Genomic DNA, 25185 nt, shown 5'->3' on the forward strand with positions numbered 1-25185 from the left:
TCAAGCTTTGGAGATGAGAAATTATAATAAGGCCTAAAAGAAAATGTGCTTCAGTTGTGTAAATGTAAGCTCTGTGGAGTTTTCATGTTCTCCCTGTTGTGCTGCTGTATTCCAACTCAAAGGCGAGAAAGAGAAGGTGGAGACATTTTGACCTGCGATTCTTGTGAAAACTGCAGACTTCCCATTGCTACTGATGAAATTATATCACGTTAGCCCACTATCTAGACACGAGCATCCTGAGTTGGAACATCATTGTCTCGCATGGTAACATATCAGGACAGAACCATGAGTTCCTGCACAGAGTGGTTTGTTCAACTGACCATAATACAGGCTTCTTTTTAAAATAGAAATTGCCTACAAAGTTTAATTACAGTTCATCAAAGTATGAGGTAATGATAACGTTAACATACAAACTACTTGTAGAGCAGAGAGTATTTCATTGTAACAAAACCACTTTATAGAAAGTACAAGCAACTTTCATGGTTAAATAAAGCATAACTTCTTGTATAGTTAAAATGCAACTTTATTTTGGTTTATTTGAATGTGCTATGAGTGACAGAAGTGTGTTATATGTTTAAGGTAAAAATCGTGTACTAAAAACTGTATGGCTTGCTTATTTACAGTTCTGTGTCCAGACTTACAGTCTATGGTCCAGACGGCAAACAGCGTCCACTGCTGGCAAATTGCAGCTCAATTTAAGTGATAACTTGGGCCCTGTGGGTTGCCAGATTTGATAAAAAGCATGATTAAGGGTGCATTCAATGGGGAATACTAAACTTAACCTTCCATAAAATCAATTTTGCGACATAAATGTTTCAGCTCTTTGAATACAATACAGGAATATATAAAGCAGTGGCTCTCGTCAGAAATGTATGAAGAAATTCCTAAACTCGGAATCTCCTACGCTTTAGGAGGATGACGTAACCAAACCTGGCACTCTATCATAACTAGACGTCAGTGGTCTGCAGTAGCGTTTGGTGAGTTTGCCACTAGCTTTTGTTCGGTAGACATTAAACTAGCAAACGTTACCGAGTAGCTATAGGTCTATATATACACGGACAGTAAACAATATGAACATACAAATGTGACCAGCGACAAATGGTTCAGCTCGGTGAGTATATTTACCACACAAACCCTCCAGCTTATACTGTAAAATACTACTAGGCTAGCTAGCTAACGCATGTGATAGACTGTTGAGTCTGATACACCTATTATCACATCGGCTTGTTTACAAAAACAATTCAAGACAGCTAAGTGAAATGTCCGCGACGGTAAGACTTGTTAAAATGGTTTTAAATACTGACATTGACTTTCTGTATTACTGTCCTCAGAAAGCCTAACGTAAGCTTCATCTTTCAGCTGCTGATGCTTTGTTTATGATGCTCCTTGTGTCTGTGTAGCTGCATTGCTTTTATAGTCGACTTATTTAAGTCTCTAGCTGTTTAAGTTTGGGATAAAGACTTACATAAGTTACGTGTTTCACTTCAAAACAGTGAAATAACTTAATGTCTTGACCCCCATGACATTATGTGCGTTACATCAGTATGATAAATACTTTATTAATCCCATGGTGAAATGTGTTAGCACGTGTAATATTCATAATATGTAATTATGAAAATCCTGGTGAGCCAACAGTAAACCATTTCTGCACCCTGTAATGTAAACTTTGGTTATTTACCGTGTTTGTTTTACTGAAGGAGTGAACCATGAGGACTAACTAGAACAAAAAAAGTCTGTTCATAATTTAACTATTGGCAGTGTTGATATTGTGTTCAATGCAGCCCAAGGATCCTTTATGATGTTGCACAGTGCAGACAAATGCGTAAAGGTTTTTATTGATAAACAGCTTTACTTCTGTAGTATTTTTTTTCTCTAATAGTTCATCTCAACTCTTGTCCTCTTAGTATGAATGATAGGATTTCACTAAATTTGTGCTAAAAAAAAAAGGTCCCCTCTGCTCATATAAAGAGCCACAGGCTCCTCATCACTGCCTGTAGATTGCCATCACTTACAGTAGCTCTCTCTTTCCTTTGATTTTTGTTGGAGTACTTTTCCGGGGTACTAAACTTTATTTGCCTTGAGGATTGATGCCGTTATTGTGGTGTGGTGTTATGTTGACACAGGTAGTCCCAGCCTTTTTTTTTTTTTTTTTTTTACAGCCCTGCCCTAACCAGTGGGGCTATTTTTACAACCCTTCCTCCAAACCAGTAGTCGTTATTGTAGTCTTATTCAGGCAGTGATTCTGCCTCAAGCCACAGCGAGTCATTGTGCCCCCTCCTTTCTGACCAGACCAACTAGGGGCTTGTAATTATCACCGTCTATCATTATTCCTCTTGTTTAGGCCCATACCTGCAGGTTTGATCTACTTTACCATTTAGCAAGGGTAGTCTTAAACACATACAGTGAAGAGTATGCATGAAAAAATGTGAGATCTTAGATTAATACCAAGTAGTGGTTTATTGTGCTTCAACAGGTGAACCAGAAAACTTGAATTTTGCTCAAATGATTGGATACATCAAAATAGGATACATCAAAAATGTACAGAATCTGGAATTCTTCATAACTGTGCTATTTGAATTTATTTGACAATCAAAGACATGTTTATTTTGGTAGTTTAAGGGGTAGGTGAACTTGTTTTCTTGCTATGAAGGGAGTGTTTGATTTGTAATGACAGCCTGACAATAGTCATACCTGCTTGGATATAATAGTCTTAACGTACACGGACATAAACACGTGCACATGGCTTACTGTTTAGAAGTTCACTTGGCTCCTAAAGAACAATTTGCACAGTGCACATATTCAATGTGCAGCAATAAGCTAAGCAGTGAGAGAGCATCTACATAGCACACTAATAGTCATTTTGTTGAGGATACTACATTATAAATTACTACAAAATGATCATGATTTGGGACTCACATTTAAAACTTATGGATGAGTTCATTATTAAACAAAACAACACAGTTTGAGGATCTGCAGGAACTGAGAGCTCTGTCTTAATGTCCCTTGGGTATAAGTGAGCGGCAAGAGACTCTGAGAGAAGGGAGTTTGTCTTATGTAACCAAGGCTGGACTTGCAGTCAGCATTGAGTTGGTTCTCATGAGCTCTGGTGTTGTTGAGCTTGATGTGTGTCTGTGTGTTTTTGTTGCAGTGTGTGTGCGTGCATGCGCCTTTGTTTCCTGTAGGTAGTTCATGTGTATTTCATTACTGGGTAGTCCATACCTTTTGCCACAGGGAAATAATCCTGAACCTGCCCAGAATTTCCCTTTTTAGATCCTGCTGAAGAGGATACTAGCGCGTGTGAGCATGTGTGTCTGCTGCAATTGGTGGGTTGTAACTTGTAAAACTCACAGTTTCTGGTCAGTTGAGGTAGCCTAGCTCAGGGTTTCCCAAACTTTTTTCCTTGGAGCCCCCTACTTGTATCTAAGAAAAGCTGAGACCCCCAAGTCAAGTAAGGGCCTAATCGAGAAAAAAATAACATGTGGGCGACAAAACAGAAACAGAAAAAAAAAACAAATTCAAAGCTTGTTTAGTTCGGAATGTAGCAAAAAAGTTTCAAACAAATCGAGCACAATATAATAAATTAATCTTCAACACTTTATCTTTCAATATGTTGTCGTTTTGTCGTGTCCCTTTTCAATGCTACAAATAATGTCTTCGTTTGTTGTGCCAAATCAATTTAATGCTGCCATTTAGTACACCTAACAACTGGTTCAGAGAAGAATCAGGAGCCACTTGGAGTAAGTGCCTCGCCCAAGGACACATCAGACATGTACCTGCAGGAGCCTGGGATCGAACCCCCAGTTGTTGAGAGACAACTGACCCTTCCACTGAATCACAGCTGCCCTATTCTATCATATGCAGTGCAATTAAAATTTTTAGTGATTTTGATAACCCTATCCTAATTGATTTTGGCCTCTTGTGTGTTTTTAACCAACTCCATGCCCACCAAGTCTGTAAACAGCTATTCATATTATTTTTTACTGAACAGAATTAGTTATTTTTTCACTACTAATTTACTGTAAGGTTTATCAAGACATGCCACAATGATTGTTAATTCATTGTTTAGATGAAACATTCATGTCAGTTATTCAATTATTTTAAATAAGGCTCTTCAAAGCCAATGTTTGGATCTTTTAATACATGACAACAAATTAAAAAAAAAAAGTAAACTGTTGCAGGCTGCTACTACAAGCTGTCATATGCTGCTTAGACTCTTTTCTTACTTGCAATAGGTTTTTAGCCACAGCCACTTCCCCAGCCTTCTCTCTTTAGTATAAGTTTATCCTACATGTTTGTTTGCATGTGACCAGCTGTGTTCACACATGAGATGTGCAGTGTTCCAGGTAGTAGGAGGAGGACACATTGGATACTGTTATATTTATTAATACCACGACAGCTTGTCTAAAAGCATAATGTGTAATCAACAACAATCTGAATTTTCATATCGCAAAAAATAGAATATATTGTGGAGTAAAGACTTTCTCATGAGAGAGTGAATAAAAACTCTCTTTGGATTTGTCGTCCGAAGCTATTTGTTCACATAGACAGGGCAGCGCTTCTTCGGCTTTTTTCGCTCAGCGGGGAGGGAGGAGTTTGGAAGAGAGCATTTGTTTTGATCTGAAAATCTGCTTTAAAAGTCACATAGTAAGCCTTTAAGGACATTATACTGCAGCACAAACACATTAGTGAAAATATGCATTCTGGCAACTGAGGCCAGCAGTAAAGAGTATAAAGCATTTAAACTCTGCTCACTGTGAATGACTTTATCTTTCTGTCCACCTGTTCACGATAAAGGTTCAGACCATCACCTGCTGCGTTCACGTATCAATTGACCCGAACTGTAGGTGAACAATTTTTTAGCAGGAAAAGTCTTGAAAAACTCTGAGTGAACAGATTCGGCAGAATGCTTTCACACAAACAACCCCTCCTGGACAATGTCAGGACATTTTCAAGAGTGCATTGTGTGTGTGAAAGGGGCTATAGTCGACCGCCGGCTGTGCTGGCGTGTCAGATTCAGACACAGAGAGTGAACAGAGAAATGTCAAAGTACAGTTTCATACTAAGTAACCAATGAAAAATCAACGCTTTATGACCTTTTTCTGAGAGAAACTATGTGCACATAGAAACAACAGAAAAAGCAAAAAATAAAAATAAATAAATAACACAAAACAGTAAAACATTAGAAAAGACAATAATAAAAAACAATAATACAGACGATAGATTTAAATGAGATTTGGTGAAATTCCAGTAGTAACCTGAGCTATGAATCTTTTGGATATGTTGTGTGTGGCAGTGTAATGCATCAAAGTGAGGAATCAAGTGGGAAGTAAAGAGAAAACAATCTAAAAAACTAGGGATGTAATGATTCATTTGATACGATACTGGGTTCACGATACGATTCTCTCACGATTTATTTTACAAAATGAGACTGTAGACAAATTATGACTGAAAAAGATTCCTTTAGGGGCTTCAAACCCACTTGTCAGTGTGGTTTGGCCTTTTAATGTTTTTTTTTCTCTCAACAAGGGGAGGTGATGGGAGCTTCTCGTTGTGGTGTGGGTTAAATGCTGCATCATGTTGGTTGTGCTTTTTGTGTAGTTCCCTATCTTCTTTCGAAATTTGCACACAGTTTTTGTCCGTTATCTTTTCACCTCTTTAATTTTCTGTCTTGGGGAATCCAAAATGCTTCCACACCTCCGATTTAAAAGACATTGGTGCGTCCTCAATTTCAATATCTTGCTCTGCAGCTGCCAACCGCCTCTGCTCTACAGCTGCTGACGCTCATGATATTATTGTAAATAATTTTTCAGAGTACCGATGTGAACTTGACACCTTTGAATCGATTTTACGATTAATCTTCACAGCCCTATAAAAAAAACTCTTGTAAAAACAACATTAAAACAAAACTGGACTGTATTATGATTTGTGCAGCTGATATCCATGGCACCTTCAAGCAGGATTTGAACTCTGTTGTCTTTATACTAAATCTTAAAAGGGCTTTTATTTTATGTTTTTGCAGTAAATATATTTTTACACCACAATATCACATTTTTCCATTCAGTTCACAGTTAGTAAAATACATCGATACATTTTCAAGCGAGAAATAGGATAAGACAATATTTTTTTGTAAAACAGAACTTAGTGTTGTTTAATAGTTATCATATTTTCTAATGATTTAATGGATGTTTGTACCTTCAATAGAACAGAGTTGTTACTAATATGCCGTTTTGATTAGAATTAGAGGTAGATGCAGATACAATTAATCTTATTGCACCAACATCAGTTAAATTCAAGGATACTAAGTTCAATAAGCCAAGGATATCGTTGTTTCAGGGTTACATATTTAACGTAAACTTACTCTAATATGATTGTATTGATTTTCTTTCTGTTGATGTAATGGCAAGTTTGAAAATGTTTGTTTTTCTCTCTTCCTTCCAGATAAAGAGATAGAAAGAACTACAGTCAGACTATAAACTGACACCAGCATCTTCCTCCATCACTGCTGCTACCCCCTCCAGTTGAACCACTGGTCCTATTACTGCTTTCTTCCTTCTGTTTTCAACATGGCATCTATGTTCCCACTCTGGAAGTGCCACTAACCCTAACTCTGGACTATCACCATGGAGAGGAAACGCAGAAAGAAATTAATCTAGCTGCTTTGGCCGTTTGCAATATGGACTTGTTTGTGGAGCTCTGGACCTGAGATGCTCAGTCTCAACCACTGACCCTGAACTAGGTTTTTGCTTCTTGTTCTATATCTGAAACGGCACACTTGCTGCTGTTTTTTTTGATAAGGACCTGGGCAAACTGATTGTTTGTGTTATTTCACAACTCAAAATGCTGCTGCTTCCTGTGTGGGCCTCCATGCTATTGGGGCTGCTGGTGGGCTTCCTGCCTTTGGTGGGGATGGAGCCAACGGGGGAAGCCAAATCTAGTTCTGATCCTGCTCCCAACCTAAAGCCTCCCCCCTTGTCATCTTGTTCCAACTGCTCCTCCCAGTTGACCCTCAAACTGGAGTTTTCCACCAAGGTGGTAGAGCATGGTAAGAAAAAATTGCTCAGATACTTCTTCTTTGTGTTTGAATCAAGATGTTGCAATCCTGTGTTTCATATGGCCATTTTCTTAGTCACAGTTGAAGAGTCTGTCGCTGTTATACTGTTACATTTTTTGCATCCCATGATAGTACGCACAGCTCTCATTGACTTAAGCCTTGATATGTCACCACCATACATACTGAATAAATGTCAATAATGGATGGAATAATAAACTAGCACATAGTGACCATATCTAATATAAAACATTCATGTTGTGATCAGACTATTATTAGCAGCTGAACTAAGTGTTTTTGCACTTGAAAACATAACACTGCAAAATTGAACTCATCTTAACAAAGTGCTTTCTTGAGTGCAAGGCATAATGCAACACGGGTGATATCAAGTTTAAACCTTTAGTAAATGGGGCCCTCAGTGCAGTACATGTAGCAAAGTATGTATTGGACTGAGCAGACAGTGGTGTGGAGGCAAGTATTGCCTTGATGATAAGTTCATGATTAGCTTATTATTCTAATTCGCTTTAAATCTAATGAACAATTACCCCATATTTTTGCTTTTTACTAAAAGTATTAGATGAGAGAAATAGTCAGCCTAAGCGTGCCACGAAAGCAACTAATGTTACTGCAGCTCAAAAGAAGTGTTGGTTTAAGTCTGCTGAGTGTTGAACTGGGTGACTTTGAATTCTTGCTAAATTGATGAGATTAATTTATGTAAAGAAAATAAAATATTCTTCTATTTGTTACTATCCTGTTACAACTCTGCTGTTCCCATGCTTAAACTCCATATTCTTTATTTGGCTCTCCTTTTCTCTCGCTCTCTGTCTCACTCAATTTAAATTTAGGGAAGAGCTTTATTAACATCAAACGACAGTGCTTAAACAAACACAGATTACCAGTAACCATACTAATAAAAGTAACTATATTAGTTGAAAAGAGCAAATTTTTCCTATAATATATTGTGATAATAACTGATAGGGAAGACTCATGTGTCTCTACCTCATTACCTAAAAGCAACTGTATTGTTGTAGTAACCTCTTAACCCTCTCCAGTTCAGGCCAAAATGATTGTTACTAACTACAATAAAACATTATATTTATATATCTATTATTAGATAAAAGATAGATACTTCATTAATCCTTTACAGGGTATTATACAATCACAGCAGCTTTAATCTAAAAACATTTAGGCGCATATAAACTGCTCATAAAAATACTAAAAGAAATCCTTAAAAACAGACCAAAAATCAGACCCTACACATGTCTAAGAAATGTAATAAAACATCCTGTATGCAAAAGTGGCTTGTAATGTCCAAAAATACTAAATCAAATATAGACACACACCCACCTACATATAAATTATAATCCATAACTTTGTGAAAAATATGTCCTACAAAGAATAATCTGAAGATAAAAATCACTTTTAGGGAACATCAACATTTATAAAACTATATTTACGCTACCACATTTTAGCAACATCAAATCCTAACAGTGAAGATCTTGTGGTAGGGATGTTGCTGAACTTGTTTACGTGCTCTCCTTATATTATTGAATGACTTAATACTGACACATGAATGAGAAGCAGGCTTGTTATTCCTGTTTGGGGAACAAATCAACCAAATGTTTTAATAGTTTTTCTCATCAATCATCCGTCTAAGGGAATTAAAAAGTTCATCTTATACACTTGATATGGAATAGCTTGTTAACTTCCCATAGTGTTATACTTTATTGATTCCGGGAGAGACTGTACTTTGAGAAGTTTTTTAGGTAATCTTCACTTGTGCTGTGCTCTTCAGCAGTATGGATGTGTGATAACAAAGAGATGGAACCTGTTATAACTGAACTGTGGTTCCAGTAGAAGTTTCCATCCTGATCACATACAGTCTATGAGAACAAATCCTGACCTAACTCTTTGTTAAAAAGTTCACCTCTCCCTTCTCTGTCTCCTTAGAGTACATTGTAGGATTTACAGGATATTTCTCGGCCAAAGCTCGCAGCCTGTACATCAACAGCGCCTTACGTAATGGCGGTGACGGAGCTCTGGAGTGGCACATCGTTCCCAGAGAAAACCCAGCATCCGACTTCCCCAGTGACTTTGAGCTGGTCCACATCAGTCAACCCTCACCCAGCAGCCTGAAGACCTTAGAGGACCACCCTTACATCAAGAGGGTGACGCCTCAACGCCAAGTGTTCCGCGTGCTTAAATATGTTCCCAGTAAGTCTGACGAGGTCATATGGTTACTATGTAGGAAAGAAGGATCACAGAGGCTGAAGAGTTGGCTCAACACCCAAGAAATATAAAGCTATTTGAAGATACAGAAAGCCGTTTGTCTGCTACAGTCTCTTGTTTGTTTAATCAGAGGATTCGTTTCTCTCTACACTGTGTTCGAGGAGTAAGAAGGGATTGTGTATCTCACTATAAAACGTAATTTAGGCCAATTTAGGGGTGTTGAAGTCGGACAGGGTGTGTTTGGTGTTGGGGGATGGTAGGAAAGACAGAGAACTTCTGTGTTTGCTTACCCTGGGAGGAAACCAGTGGGTTAGTCAGTCAGTGGTGAGGCTTGCCTGCCTGTGCGGGGGGGAAGTAGGCTGTGCCTGGCACTGGATGAAAGACTTTAGTGTGACACCAGCCTGCATACACATACAGTATCAAGATGGAAGCCATGTGTAGTGTGATACATTTCATGTTGTCAGTGTTTTTTCAACAGAAACAAGTGTGATTCAGTGTCATTTACTTCTAGGTCTCTATCAGACTTTTACATATTGTGTTTTTTGAAGTTAATGAGGTGTCTAATTCATGGTTATAGTTGCCAAGAAACACAGATTTGCCATATTGTAGGGTTCTTATTTATGAGGAGCTTAAACATGTGCGCTCTTGGAAGCTAATGGAAGTACTGGAGAGCAAGCCGTGCCATATTCAACTCACTAAGCGACCGGATGCTTTGTTCATTAACTGAAGTGTGTGAATTTATTCTGAATGCATGAGAGGACGTGTTAGAAACGATTTACAGTGCGTGCTCTGAATTCATTTCAAGATAACCGAAACAGTCAGTGGTTTGAAAGTGTCGATCTGTAATCAGCCTCCTGGGAGTGGAGTTTGCTCTAGATTAGCTTTGAACCTGGTTATAGAATGGATCACCTTTTGGAAGTGAACTGCACATTAGCTGGATTTGTGTTGCATGGGTCTTTTTGTGAGTCCATGAAGTGGTCACTTAAGGGGTCATTAATTTGTAGGAGATATAGAAGACCTCACCTCTGCATTTCACTCCAAATTTAAATGTATGAAAACCTGCAGGGCTCTGCTGCTGTTTGCTAATGACCTTGTGAAAAATGTGTTCTTTCTAAGCGGTTGCACATTGTGATACCACTGGTTTGAATGAGGCTGTTGGATCACAGCTTAGTTGAATGGTGAAGATGGAAGCAGGGAGAGAAAGTAAGAGAGAGAAATGACTCAGAACGTGATGAGCATGATTAGGTTAACTGACAGACTATGACAGCCATAACAACAATGCAATCATTTGCTGCGGCCCTTCATGAAAAGTGATGTAAGCAAGTTTCAAAGTGAAACTTTATTTGTGTGTCCCAGTAGAATTGCAAACAATAAATAGTGCTAACAGTTTAGTATTTAAACCCATAGTCACCTGAATGCAGTATGTAGAAGACGTTAATTTATACATTTGCACATCTTTTGTCTCCATAGCACCTGAGCCTGCTGCACCCTGGAATGCCACACGGGGGAAACAAAAATGGCAATCTTGGCAATCATCCCGCCCTTTCAGACGAACCAGCCTGTCACTGGGCTCGGGGTTCTGGCACGCAACTGGTCGCCACTCCAGCCGGCGTCTGCTACGAGCAATCCCCCGACATGTTGCCCAGATCCTTCAGGCAGACGTACTCTGGCAGATGGGACACACAGGTTAGACCTTTGACTTCTCTGATAGAGGGCCAGGGTAGTGGGGACTTAGGCAAACATCTGTCCCAAAAATGTTAACATGATCAAACAAAAATATATGATTGCTTTATCAAACATAAAATACCCTAAGACAGAACAAATGTATTTTCTTCTTGTATGGGCTCCTGGGACACTGTTGCCTTATGTCTCACATAAATGAATCTCTCTCGTCTCTGTGTACAGGTTCTGGGGTGAAGGTGGCAGTGTTTGATACAGGCCTGAGTGAGAAGCACCCACATTTTAAGAACGTCAAGGAAAGGACCAACTGGACTAATGAGAAGACACTAGATGATGGTGAGGAGGAAGTTATTTTTCATCATTTACAATATCTATAATCAGCAATGATAATCAATATCACCCTGTTAGGTCATGTAGTGTGTGAGAGACTAAGGATTATAAGACGATGATGATGAATCTTTTGTCCTGTCTTTCAGGTCTGGGCCACGGTACATTCGTAGCAGGAGTGATAGCCAGTATGAGAGAGTGTCAGGGCTTTGCCCCAGACTCCGAGCTGCACATCTTCAGGGTGTTTACCAACAACCAGGTACAGGCATACTCTCATTACTCCTATGTGCCTTTTCAAATCTTGTAGCTGTTGCAGAGATTTCAATCTATTTGACCTCAGCAAGAAGGATATGAATGATAGTTTGAAATGTCTTTAAATCTAACTATTCTTTTTGTTAAAATTGTAAGGCTGTGTTACTTGCACCTATGCACAGAGATTCTGATACAGCACTGTAACACCACTATGCCGTTACACTGCTCCGCTGTTGCACCACTATGCTGTAACGCCGCTTGGCCGTAACACCAGTTTTTAGAACCTGAGGAAGCCGCAATGTAAAACGTTGTTCGCTCCAATGTTTTATATGCATTCAACTTTAAGTCGACCAGAACATTCCTGGTGTGTGCTGGATTACTCTGATCTCAGGTATCTTTCTTTTAATGTCAGAGCTTTTGTTTTATTTAATTTGTTGTTAAATGCTCATGTCCAGTTAAATTAACAGTAGTTATCGGTTCTTTATATGACCACAAAATATCCAGAAACTCTTTAACTGATTGTAAAGTAACCCCACCATACTATTTACCTCAGTACGCACCTCCATTATACTACTATTTGTTCTGAATGCATTTAACTTATTGACATATTTGTCTCTCCTCACATCCCAGGTATCATACACCTCGTGGTTCCTAGATGCCTTCAACTATGCCATCCTGAAGAAGATTGATGTTCTAAATCTCAGCATCGGGGGGCCTGACTTCATGGACCATCCTTTTGTTGATAAGGTAAAAGGCCCACAATTCCAAGAACAGAATACACTATAAAAAATAGAGAGACACAGTTTAAATTTCCCTCTTTCTGAACAACTCAAAGAATTTTCTTTTTTTCTTTTCAGGTTTGGGAGCTCACTGCCAACAAGGTGATCATGGTGTCTGCTATTGGCAATGACGGACCTCTGTATGGGTAAGCTAACCACTCTAACTTTGAAACACAGGATTTTTAAACTGTTAAAAATGGTAATTGAACATATCCTTAAATACTGTGACCTTAAATTACCTCACAACTATTTTAGTGTTCAGTTGTTTTTGTCATTTTCCAGATTTTTAACACTTCATGTCGGCTTAAGACTGTTACATTGGTCATATATTTTTTCAAGCAGTTGCAAGCTGTGGGGATAGATATATTTTGGTGTCTATATTTAATTTTCGATTTTGCTAAATAAACACCCATAAAACCTTGACATACTTCTGACTTTTTTATTAACTTCTGAGGGCTTAACAAATAAATAAATAAACGTGATCCGACATTTTGGATCAGTGTATTTAATGTGCATGTACATATTTAAGTTGAAAATAAAATAACCTATAGTTTATGAAGAAATGATGTCACTGTAACCACAAGTCTTTTTTAAATACGCACTAATATAACTTCCTCTTCCCCACTGACCATTTAAATTACCCAAATGATGCCTTGCCCCCAGTCCTGCTGACTTCTCATTTATTAGCAACATTTAAAGAACAGAACAAAAAGATTGACTTGTTTCTTTGTGCTTGAACTGAACTGAGTGTGGTCCTTTAAGTCTTACAAGAAAAGTAAAGTAAGCTCCTCTTTCTCAGCACTCTGAACAACCCAGCAGACCAGATGGATGTGATCGGGGTTGGAGGGATTGACTTTGAGGACAACATTGCAAGGTTTTCCTCTAGAGGCATGACCACCTGGGTGAGTTACTCCAGAAACGCACAGATTCAGACCGAGACACACAAACACTGTACCCTTAATATGTTTCAGAGCAGACATCTACATCAGAGACCTACCCTCTGCCACAGGAGCTAGTCAACCATAATGCAAGCCCCTGATCCCTCATCCACAGCCAATCAACCTTTTTCACAGACATACACACACACCACCACCATCACTTTCTTTTATCAGTCATAGCCCAAAGCAGAAATCTGATAACAGCTCCATTCTCATATCCAGTCAGTCTCTCTGCCTCCTTAGACACTGTCAGCCAGCCATGAAGAGGCCAAAGGAACAGGGATCCCTCCGTCACACACTCTGGCCTTGAACATTAATAAATACTATTTTTCTGGCTTCAAACTAACTATTAAGTAGCATTAGACTTCATGGTTTTGGCAATATATGAACTGAAACATACATACATTTATTTTTGTGAATCAAAGCTATTTTAAATGTAGGATAACCTAATTTTATTTCAAAACTATGGCACAGTACCCTTTCAAGGGACAAACTATGGTAAATGTAAGTTGTAGGCCACTTTTTGTGCTGTGTCAGACAGTTTGTCCATGTCTGTCTTAATCTCACCTATCATGTTTCCCTCAATGTACAGGAGCTTCCAGGGGGCTATGGCAGGGTGAAGCCGGACATTGTCACCTATGGTTCTGGCGTCCGGGGATCAGGGATGAAGGAGGGATGTCGCTCTCTCTCTGGCACCAGTGTGGCCTCTCCTGTGGTGGCTGGAGCTGTGACTCTCCTGGCCAGGTCAGTCTTATGATTCAGAAATATGTCTCCATAGGTTTAAGGGATTTTTAACACTTGTTAGAAATGTAGTTATCCTTATTTAGTGAAAGTAGGTTGTTTGACTATGTGTCTATAGCTGTCAACCAATTAATTAATCTTTTAGCTGTATACCAAGTTGAAGCCTTTATTAGTGATTTAATTTGTGGCTGAAAAAAATCACAGAGTAGTGCTGCTTGAAAGTACTCAAAATACAGCTTGGGTCCAGATAGGAATTTTAGCCCTGTTTTACAACAGATATCTGTCAGTTTTAAGCCTGAAACATATGTCACACATTGTTATGCCCACCATAAGGCGGCCCTATGGGGCTAACAAATCATATCATACACCTTACCATAGTCAAAACTATGGGGTTTATTATCAATAGACAAACAATTAAATCATATGAAAGATCAACTCAGAAACTAATTTAACTAAACACAACAACTCACACTCCCTGACTGAGAGGCACTGCAGTAGCAACTCAGGAGAACTCCTTTCTCCTCCTGAATGCAGCGCTGGCTGTCAGGCACTGAGGCCAGGTGAGCCTTGTTGTGCAGTCAGTAGCTTCACCTGGGCTGGAGACAACAGAATGGGAAGAGTGACAAACAGAACAGGGAACAACATACAGCCGTAACACACATGAACATCAGGTACGCTCTCATTGTTCAGTCAGGTGTGAACAGAAGCACACTAAGCAGGTACTGGTTATCCAACCCAAAACAGCCATGCTCCATGTAGGGCTGATGATGCTGCAGGTTACAAGACTTCCCGAATAATGGATTGTCTCCTGTACATTTAGGAAGCAGATGAATTATAAAATGTACTAATTTTAATAACTGCAACCATAGAGTCTTCAAAAAGACAGAAGTCTTAGTTGTATCATTTCAGAAAGCAGTTGCCGTGTAAATGCAGTGTATGGACATAGCCTGCTATTTGTAATTCAGAGAGCAGTGGTCTAATAAACAAGAAAAAAAACATGTCTAGTTTAACTTGGAGAAGTGTGTGTCAAATAGAGTGAAAATACTGCACTGAGGAGCTACAGATGGACACAGATCTCTTTGAGGCTCTTCTGTGTTGGATGAAGTGACATCACTGCACGTAAACGTGTCATTGTGAGGCTGCTGTCACAGCTGGCCTGCAGATGAAGTTCACATCAGAGGATTCCTGTGGATTATTCAAGCCTTGCTGGGATGTAATTGTTTCTTGTGCTGTTATCCTACGTGAATAGGGAGGGAAATGTGTCCCAGAGGAAGGAGGCGCTTCACAGATTAATGTCGGGTATTATTCCCAGTCTGTCAATATCCCGTCTTATATGATGAAAGCCCTCATGCTGAAACTAAGGCCTTTTTGTGAGCTCATGTTTCAGAGGTTAAACATCATACCTCCCTTGTTGACATCAGGCACCTCTCCCTTTTTCGCTGGAGTATCTCACACACACACACACACACACACACACACACACACACACACACACACACACACACACACACACACACACACACACACACACACACACACACACACACACACACACACACACACACACACACACACACACACACACACACACACACACACCAGCCTATCCCTCTTCTGTCTTCCAACACTGTTCTGAATAAAAAGCTGTGGAATCTGACACCAGCAGACTGACAGAAACAAACTAACCCAGCCTTTCCTCCTCTGTCCTCCAGCACTGTCCTGAACAGGGAGTTGGTGAACCCGGCCTCAATGAAGCAGGCTCTGATTGCCTCAGCCCGCAGGCTGCCAGGGGTCAACATGTTTGAGCAGGGCCATGGGAAGCTGGACCTGATCAGAGCCTACCAGATCCTTAACAGTTACAGACCCCAGGCCAGGTAGACTCTATTTTCAGGATTGAGCTCATGAGTGATTACAGGGAACACAGAAGACTGTTAAGGGTCCATACATATTGTATACTGCACAAACTCTCTGGGGTATGAAAAGGAACTGCTCAAACTGGCAGAATCAAGGTAATCCTTTAAAGGATTACTTACAAGAAAATCTAATCGAGTTTCTAACAATCTCTAAATGCAGATTTACTATTTGGCTCTGAAAAGTAAAATAGAGACAAAAGGAGGTAATTCTTTATGACTGGTTTATTGCGATCCCATTTTCTGACTTGATTAAATGACTGAATGGTTTGGTTAGTATTGTGTCATAAATGTATTTGACAACCTCTAAAAGACATTATTGTACAAAAATAATTTCAGGCAGAAAGTATTTTATATAAAATTTGGGTACAGAAAAGCATTTGCCGTACAATAAGAGAATTACTCACTCGTGTTTCTCCTCTTTGCTTCCTCCCAGTCTCTCTCCGAGCTACATTGATCTCACGGAGTGTCCATACATGTGGCCTTACTGCTCTCAGCCCATCTACTATGGAGGAATGCCCACCATCGTCAATGTGACCATACTCAATGGCATGGGTGTCACTGGCAGGATTGTTGATAAGGTGCACACACAAGATCGAACATGTATAAACAAATAAACATCATATATAAATCAATAAACATGAATCAAGATGAACCTTTTTACCCTTGTGTTTCCTTCCTCTTTTTTCCTTTGTTTAGTTAAATGCTTATTTACAACACTCTGAATATTATTTTCTCAAGGTTTGGAGGAGGACAAATGAAGGACACATTTGATCCTGTACTGACCTGCTGTGCGTAGTGATGACCTCAGTTTTTCTAAAGGTTTCTCTCTCCTCTTCAGCCCATCTGGCAGCCCTACCTCCCCCAGAACGGGGACCACATCGATGTGGCTGTCTCTTACTCACCTGTGCTGTGGCCCTGGGCTGGTTACCTGGCTGTGTCCATCTCTGTGGCTAAGAAGGCGGCATCATGGGAAGGGATTGCTCAAGGTCATGTGATGGTCACAGTTGCATCACCTGCAGAGAATGACGTGAGTGACCATAACCATTAATGTTTTACATTGATCGAATGTCTGTTACAAAAGTGTATGCCTTATTTTAAGATACATTTTTTAAATGTTTATAGGTTACTAATAGGTAGCTGTTTCAGCTCTTTGTTCAAATGGGCTTTTCACCATTCTTCCATGACATTTTGTGCTACTGTTTCAACTGTTTATGTCTAACTTAATATGTCGGTTCACAAATCCCTTTTATCTTTTTGCATGTTGAGTACAACCATTGATCTTGTCATGTACATTATGTGTAGCTAAGTACTAGCAGAAGTTGTCTGTCTTGTTTGTTCTGATCCTCGTTGATGTATATCCTCATGGTTCAGTCATTTGTACTTAGTAGATCAGGTTTGAAACCTTTACTGTTGAAGAGTTGACAGCCCAGAGTTTACACAGTGCTTAACTGATAATTGCCAGATCCTGAAGAGAGTTTTATTGATTTTGGAAAACATCTTAATAAATTGTATCTCATTCACTTACATACCAAACATAGATATCTGCCACAAATCCCAAAACGTACCTACCAACCAACGGTGTTCATACACAGCACAAGAAAACAGCTAAAAGCTAACAAAAAATGTACAACAAGGGTGTGATCTTGTTTTTCAACACAGTTATAACAATAGGTCTACAGGGAGTTACATAGTTAATCAAGTTTTCCCAAGATGAAGTGAATTGTAATAGTTTGTTACGGTTCAGTTACCCTTTCCATTTTGTAGATTTGTTCATTTTAATTTCCGAGTTGGGTTTTCCTGCGATAGTGAGAATCTTTTACTAGCCACCAGCAGTGCATTCATTAAGTATTTGAGGTATAAATCCAAGGTGCATAGTCTTTCAGTAAAAGGCACTTTCACGTTTAAAAATGCTTTGTAGGGCTTCAAATGTATTAAAGGTGAGAATGAGACGTTATAAATGCAATCTTTCCATGTACCTTGTTGGAATCAAGTACCACCTGATCCGTTTGATCAATTAGATGAATTTTTATTTATCACCCATTCTTTAACTTCACCCCCTACAGTCTGAGGTTGGTGGTGAGCTGACCTCCACAGTCAAACTGCCTATCAAGGTGAAGATTGTACCGACTCCCCCTCGCAGTAAAAGGGTGCTATGGGACCAGTACCACAACCTACGCTACCCACCTGGCTACTTTCCCCGAGACAACCTGCGGATGAAGAATGACCCACTGGACTGGTGTGTGACTGTTGATGTTTTCCTGTTCATGTAGCCTTTTTCTCTTTTTACCTTTATCATCTGAAATGTGATTTCATGTTTCCAGGAATGGAGACCACATCCACACTAACTTCAGGGACATGTACCAGCACCTGAGGAGTATGGGATACTTTGTTGAGGTGCTCGGAGCACCCATCACCTGCTTCGATGCCAGCCAGTATGGTAGGAACACACAATGACAGAATAAGAAGACTATAACTTGAGCAGCTCACCTAAGTGTGAAGTTCAGAGAGCTGTTTGCTTATGATTGAGCAAAGATGTTGTCTCTGCAGGCACTCTGCTGATGGTGGACAGTGAAGAGGAGTATTTCCCTGAAGAGATCACCAAGTTGAGGAGAGACATCGACAACGGCCTGTCACTCATTGTCTTTAGTGACTGGTACAACACCTCAGTCATGAGAAAAGTCAAGTTCTATGATGAAAACACCAGGTATTCAACTTTCTTAGTCTATTAAATACTGTTGGTTATTGATATCCAAACAAAACCTAATGGGTAGACCATTAAAACTGAACTTCTTGATTCTTAATGAGATACAAGGTCCTAACTCTCCAAATTTAACAAAGGTCAAACAGTAAAACTGAGTTTTTTTCTTCTCTCTAGCTTAGAGTGGGAGATGGGCACACTGTTAAAAAGTTGATGCCGTGTAATTTTCACTATTTGTCAATACCTCAACAACATTCTGAAGTGACTGGGTTTTTCCTCCATGTTGTTCGCTCTCTGTAATGAATTCCTGATCTAACCAAAGCCACACACTCCTATGAGCTGAGTTAGAAATTCAATTGTATCTGTAAATAACTTGACTCTCTGGGTCATTCTCCTGCCCTCAAGCAGATATGAAGAACAAGCTACAGGAATCTTTCCACAACCCAAGATTTATTTCATTTTATAAGTTGTAGTCTTCTGCCTCCAACACTGGTTCAAGTGTCCTCACTTCAGGCAGTTTATCAGATTTCACACAGCTTCCTCTGGAGAAACAACAAGGTTTGAAAAGCTTTCACATTAGTCACAAGAAGTTTTCCAACCCAAGACTTCTCATGTATTTAATGTGTAAATTCCTTTTATTAGTTCTCCCTCATAAACACCCAGACGCTATGCTAGTGTGCTTCATGTTGGTGTGGTTACTTCAGATATGACTGGCAATGACCACATAAGAGTTCAGATTCTTATTCCAGTGATGTTCTTCTTTTTAACCTGTGAGAAGAGCACAGACAAAACATAAAATGCATGTCATATAACAAAAAGGAAAGAAAGCAGTGATGCTTTTAAAATCAATCACTCATTGTGATGATTTCTCTGCTAAGTTGATAAAAGATTTCAGGGCTGTAGAATTAGTTCAATAGATAACACATGTTGATATACATTAAGGAAAAGTTGACACTGACTCATTTAGTGACAATGCTTTTGTTTTTAGAAACATCTATTGGTCGTTATTGAGTATTTTATTGTTGTATGGGGATTCTTCAACAGGTAAATATACATTTAGACTTGGTAAATGGACTTGAGCTTGTAAAGCACTTTTCTAGTTTTCTTACTACTCAAAGTGCTTTTACACCTACACAATCACACACTGATGACTACTTTGTAAAGTGGCAATCAGTAATCCATTCATACATATTCACACATCATGGTCATACACCATGCAGCAGCAAGAGCAACTTTGGGTAAATGTCTTGCCCAAGGACACATCAACATGCCTGCAGGAGCTGGGGATCGAACCGCCCGACCGACAGCCGCCCTATTTATTGGCAACATTTCGGTACTAGACCTTCATCAGGCAAACAGGCTTATTAAGGTCAGGCTGTTTGCCTGATGAAGGTCGAGCACCGAAATGTTGCCAATAAATGTATGTTTGCAAGATAGACAGTGGGAGTTAACCTGTACGTTTTTGGTGGTCACATTATCGTTAAGCAAGGACGCCTTACCTTCTAAATTATAAGGCACTACCTGCCTTATAATTTAGAAGTGCAAAGGATTGTAATGGGTTTGAACAAAAAATAGAAAAGAAATGTATTCCAGCAATTCCATAAAATGTAATTTTATGCACATTTTATGGACTTTGATGGTCATATTTTCAAAGAATTAGTCGTATAAATCTCAACTTATAGGTAAGGATGTAACTGTACAGTGTAGTTGTAGCAAAGTTTTCAGGACTCTTGGTTCAGCACTATTTTGGGTCAAAACGTGACCCAATGGAATGGAAATTCTAAAAAAAAAATGATGGCAGTGCACCAGGCATACTCTGCAGTATAAAATACATGATTGACCAGGATACAAAAACCATTGAACTGCAGTTCTGGAAAAATCCAAAGGTCAGAAGAGAAGAGCTACAGTACTGTTAATCTTATCTAAACGAGCAAAGATGTCACTGTTTTCATAGTTTGTTTCCCGGCTTTATAGAAAATGTTCAGAAGCATAACTCTGAAAAGAAGGTACCTACAGAACTATACATTGTGTGAATTATCACAGCCCTTTACAGTTCACTAGTTCTCCTATCTGGAAGCTCTCAGACCCTATTTATTTAAATAAAATGTATGCTCTTTCTCCATTATGAGACAGTTCAAAGATTAAACAGCAATTACCTAAAGCCTCCTGCTTTGACCAGGACCTTAATCATGTTATAATGATAGCAAGATAAGCTGTTCTGTGCAGTTAACAGCCTGCTGTATTTCAGTGTCTGCCCTGTGGTGTTGACTCAATTAATGCCTCCTTGCTATTTAATCGATTTCATTTAACACAGTTTAACACATTCACAATTCCTCATGCATAAACAAAATGACTCATCACTCAGATCTGCTGTATTTATACGCTTCCCAAACTGTTGCACCAAATCCACGAGATTAAGAGTCTTAAATATGGTTAGCTGTAGTCTTCATGACTTCTTCTTGAGTGGTTGAGTATTGAAGTTAGATTTAATTGCAGATGGATGAAAAAAGATTTGTTCATTTACTGCTGCTTGTTGTGGAAATATCAACAATAATACCAAGCCATTGTGAGGCTATTGTCAAGTTTTTTTTCTATGTTTACTATGATTTCCAGATTACAAATATTATGCAAGCCGACAATTTCCATTTGAGCTTTGTTGCATTTTCTGTTGACTTTAATCTCATCAAACTTTCATCATATTTTTTCTGCAACAGTCCTTTGAGACCATTGTCAATTTAAAAACAAATCTTATTTCTGGTGTTTCTAAAGTGGATGGTTTGATTAGTTATTTATGTTTGTTTATATTTTCTGTAGCCTAAATGAATGTAGAGGGTTTTCTCTATGACCTGCAGGCAGTGGTGGATGCCAGACACAGGGGGCGCTAACGTACCAGCTTTGAACGACCTGATCTCGGTGTGGGGAATGGCTTTCAGTGATGGGCTGTACGAGGGAGACTTCAGCCTTGCCGAGCATGACAGTAAGACACATTCCATACCAACACAGTCACACAGGCACTATGGCTTTATTCATTTGTGTTCAGTACTGTTCATTCACTCAGGTGTGGAGAAAATAACAGGAGTGTTCTCTTTTCTGTCTCAGTGTATTATGCCTCAGGCTGCAGCATTGCCCGTTTCCCAGAAGATGGAATAGTGATTGCCAAGAACCTTAAGGACCAAGGTACCAGCACCTCTCTTAAATTATTGACCCAGCTCTGCACAGCACATTGCTGGCCAAGAGGAAACTTTTTAATCTGTGTCTGTAGTTCTCATTTAACACCAAAGTGATTTTCATTTTTTCACAGGTCTGGAGGTGTTAAAGCAGGAGACGGCAGTGGTGGAGGGTGTCCCCATCCTGGGACTGTACCAAACCCCATCAGATGGCGGAGGTCGCATTGTTCTGTACGGTGATTCTAACTGTATAGACGACAGCCACAGACAGAAAGGTAGCCTCTCCAAGCGCAGGATGGTGTGCGTTAATCTTTCACTTTTCACGTCCAACAAAAGGCACAGCTGAGTAATATTGTGTGTTGTTTAATCTTTCAGACTGTTTCTGGATGCTAGATGCTCTCCTTCAGTACACTTCCTACAGTATGACCCCTCCAAGCCTCAGCCACTCCCACAGTAGGGTAGCACCACCCACTGGAACAGAGCACCCACTGCCACAGAGACTGGAGGGTGAGTAAGCACTAAGTAAACTTTAAGAACTTATTGTTGAGATGAATTCGTGGGTGGAGAAAGAAACGGTGGAAAGCCCTGTCACCTCACAGCAAATATGTACTGGGTCTGACCTTTTAGAGCCTTTCTGTTTGCATGTTATCCCCGGGCCTGTGTCAGCTTTTCTCTGAGTACCCTGGTTTCCTCCTGAAGTCAAAGATCAGGCCAGCTTAGGTTAATGCTTTACAAAGAAACTAGGAGATACGGAGAGACATGCTCTCTGGTACATCCCTGTACATTGAAATTAATAAATAAATAAATAGATGAAACACACAGACAGTCAAGCCTACTCTACATATACACATGCAGCTCGAGTTCGCGCCAGTTACGTTTTTAATGCAAGGCAGAGGCTTTCATTTCTTAGCCTTGTGATTTGCTGGCTAATTTGTCCATGTATTACCTCACCTCTCACTCATTGTCATCTGGGATTGGCTCCAGCCACTGGACCCTGTACAGTTAAGCAGCACCGCTAATGGATGGATATGTGCCCTCCAATCTTTCAGGCAATCATCTTTACCGCTACTCTAAGGTTCTGGAGGCTCACCTGGGAGACCCTAAGCCACGCCCACTGCCAGCCTGCCCCCACCTGTCTTGGGCAAAGCCACAGCCACTAAATGAGACCGCACCAAGGTATGTCAGATAATAAGTATTTAAGCATGAAAGGCTGTGAAGCACAATAATCTCTTTAAATTATATTGCAGTTTCATATACCATAAAAAGTATGTGGACTATGTTGACAGATATCAGTTGCTTTTTGTTTGTTGCTCCCTGCTAACGCTCTGCGTTTTGTGTTTGTCGGCATGTCTGTGAGAGATTGTTGGGAGTTATTTTGTGCACACTGTTATAGTTCCAATTTGAGTGACTTTCCCTCAGTCATAGCACTCTGAAGAGGAAGAGACATGTCTCCCAGTGGGTGGGCAAAACATTTCACTGACACAGGGATTCTTTAGATCAGTCCGCGGGAACAACTTGGAATGTTGTCATGAAGCATCTCCAGGTTTATATCGGTCTCTTTGCATATTAGTAAAGATACAAACCATGCAAGATTTTTTTGGGTCTCGTCTCTGGTTTTGGGGGTTTAGGGAAAGAATTGCAGACTTCAGTGACTGTTGTCACTATTTCTGCTGTGTGATAGGCTGTTTGACTAACACATATCATACAAAAATGGCCAAAGTTTGTCTCAGTTAAAGAGAAAATTCTAATCATGAGCGTCTATGGAGGTTGTTTTATTGCCCATTCCCACTACTGGCAGCTGTTTATAGGCAGAGTGATTCATAAGCAAAAAAAGAATCAGTCGTTTCTTTCTCTATTTCCATCTCCCTCTCTCTTTGTCTCATGCTCTCAGTAACTTATGGAAGCACCAGAAGCTTCTCTCAGTTGATCTGGACAAAGTGGCTCTACCCAACGTGAGGGCTTACCGTCCCCAGGTCAGACCTCTGTCTCCTGGGGAGAGTGGAGCCTGGGACATCCCCGGAGGTAATGTGTAATTCAAAGTTATTTACCTTAAGCAATAGGAATTAGGATTTTTCATGAAATTGTTTTATCATTGTACATAGCAGTGTTCTGTATTTTCATTAAAACCTTCACTTTCTTCACTATCACTAACATAATACATATTTTACAGTTAAAGTGAAAACAAGACTTCAAAGGGACAAACTTGTTCTTGTGCCTTAAAATATATGATGAGGCACGATGTTATACTCACTGACATGACAGCATAAAAAATAATATTCAACAAAAGCAAACCCTACAGTTAGTAAGAATGTTAGATGTTAATGAGAAAGCCCCATGTTACCTTTGCCCCTTTCAGGGATAATGCCAGGCCGCTATAACCAAGAAGTGGGCCAGACCATCCCCGTGTTTGCCTTCCTGGGAGCGATGGTGGTATTGTCCTTTTTCGTGGTGCAGCTGACAAAGACCAAGAGCAAACCCAAGCGCAGGAAACCCCGCATCAAGCGCCCTACATACCTCCAGCAGCAGCAGCAGACGACGACGGGTAAAACCCCCACAGTTTGACATGGACTGCAACCCTGAATTGCTACTGGAAAGCTGGGTTTACCTCCAAGACTGAGATGTTATTAAAAAAAGACAACTTGTGTTGTGAACATCAGAGGGGTAGAACTCCATGGAACTCTCATGAACTGTTGAGGCAGATGTCTGACTGGTCTGAAACTCAAATCTGCTCTCAACATGGACAAATTGTGCCTCCAGGAGGCTGAAACTGTTTTTGTGCCTCTTGTCTTTTCAAGGCTCGTAATTGGGTGTTTTGCTCCGTTTGTGGACTAATGAGCAGTATTAGAAAGTGTTCAACTCATGTAAACACAAAACAAACCTCGCCCCCATGAAAGCCTCTTTTAGACAAACTTGTGTACATTTCCCCCTCTCTTCTTTGACCAAACTATTTCTTTATGAATTAAATTTGTCTGACTTTTATATTTATTGAAGTTCTTTATACCCTATCATGCACAACCTCAGAAGAGAATTCATGATCCCACAAACATGCATACACTCAGAAATACAATATGTACTGTACGCACTTTAAGAATGGAAATGATATACACATAGACAGCAACACACATTACACACATTCACTCATTTCTTACACAAGGACCATTGGATAATCATATTCTCTTCTCCTGTGTCACCATCCACTGATTTGTTCATCCCGCCCATATCTGTGTCAAATGACTGTATTTCATTGTTTTACATTTTACATAGTCAGTGAACTCTGGCCAGGCATTGGGTTGATATCCTCCTTCATGACCTCATGGTCAACAAAGTAGCATTAAAAGACTTGTTTGAATATATCTCATCAATTAAAAGGCATAATCAAAGTGATGTGCTTGGTTATGATTGTCCCATAGAAT

General features: G+C 39.7%; 1 protein-coding gene across 1 annotated transcript; it reads left to right on the forward strand.

Moving 5' to 3' along the window:
* Positions 1-953: 953 nt before the first annotated feature.
* mbtps1 (membrane-bound transcription factor peptidase, site 1) lies at positions 954-24751 on the forward strand. The gene is made up of 23 exons (XM_061036284.1): positions 954-1111; positions 6439-7042; positions 8999-9262; positions 10748-10963; positions 11183-11293; positions 11434-11543; positions 12167-12283; positions 12394-12461; positions 13115-13217; positions 13846-13997; positions 15707-15868; positions 16341-16485; positions 16746-16934; positions 17971-18143; positions 18229-18344; positions 18455-18611; positions 21458-21582; positions 21705-21782; positions 21907-22047; positions 22148-22279; positions 22822-22948; positions 23664-23794; positions 24129-24751. Exons 2-23 carry the CDS (start codon positions 6838-6840, stop codon positions 24332-24334), a joined length of 3228 nt encoding a protein of 1075 aa, XP_060892267.1. The 5' UTR covers positions 954-1111; positions 6439-6837; the 3' UTR covers positions 24335-24751.
* Positions 24752-25185: the final 434 nt, after the last annotated feature.

Source organism: Labrus mixtus, chromosome 4 (genome assembly GCF_963584025.1).
Source record: "Labrus mixtus chromosome 4, fLabMix1.1, whole genome shotgun sequence".
Taxonomy (NCBI): domain Eukaryota; kingdom Metazoa; phylum Chordata; class Actinopteri; order Labriformes; family Labridae; genus Labrus; species Labrus mixtus.

Bases quoted from the DNA above. Each gene is read 5' to 3' on its own strand.
- mbtps1 (XM_061036284.1), top strand. From the start codon at position 6,838: ATGCTGCTGCTTCCTGTGTGGGCCTCCATGCTATTGGGGCTGCTGGTG. The intron at 18,345-18,454 runs GTAGGAACACAC...TTGTCTCTGCAG, and splicing joins CTTCGATGCCAGCCAGTATG to GCACTCTGCTGATGGTGGAC. The intron at 22,048-22,147 runs GTAGCCTCTCCA...TTAATCTTTCAG, and splicing joins CGACAGCCACAGACAGAAAG to ACTGTTTCTGGATGCTAGAT.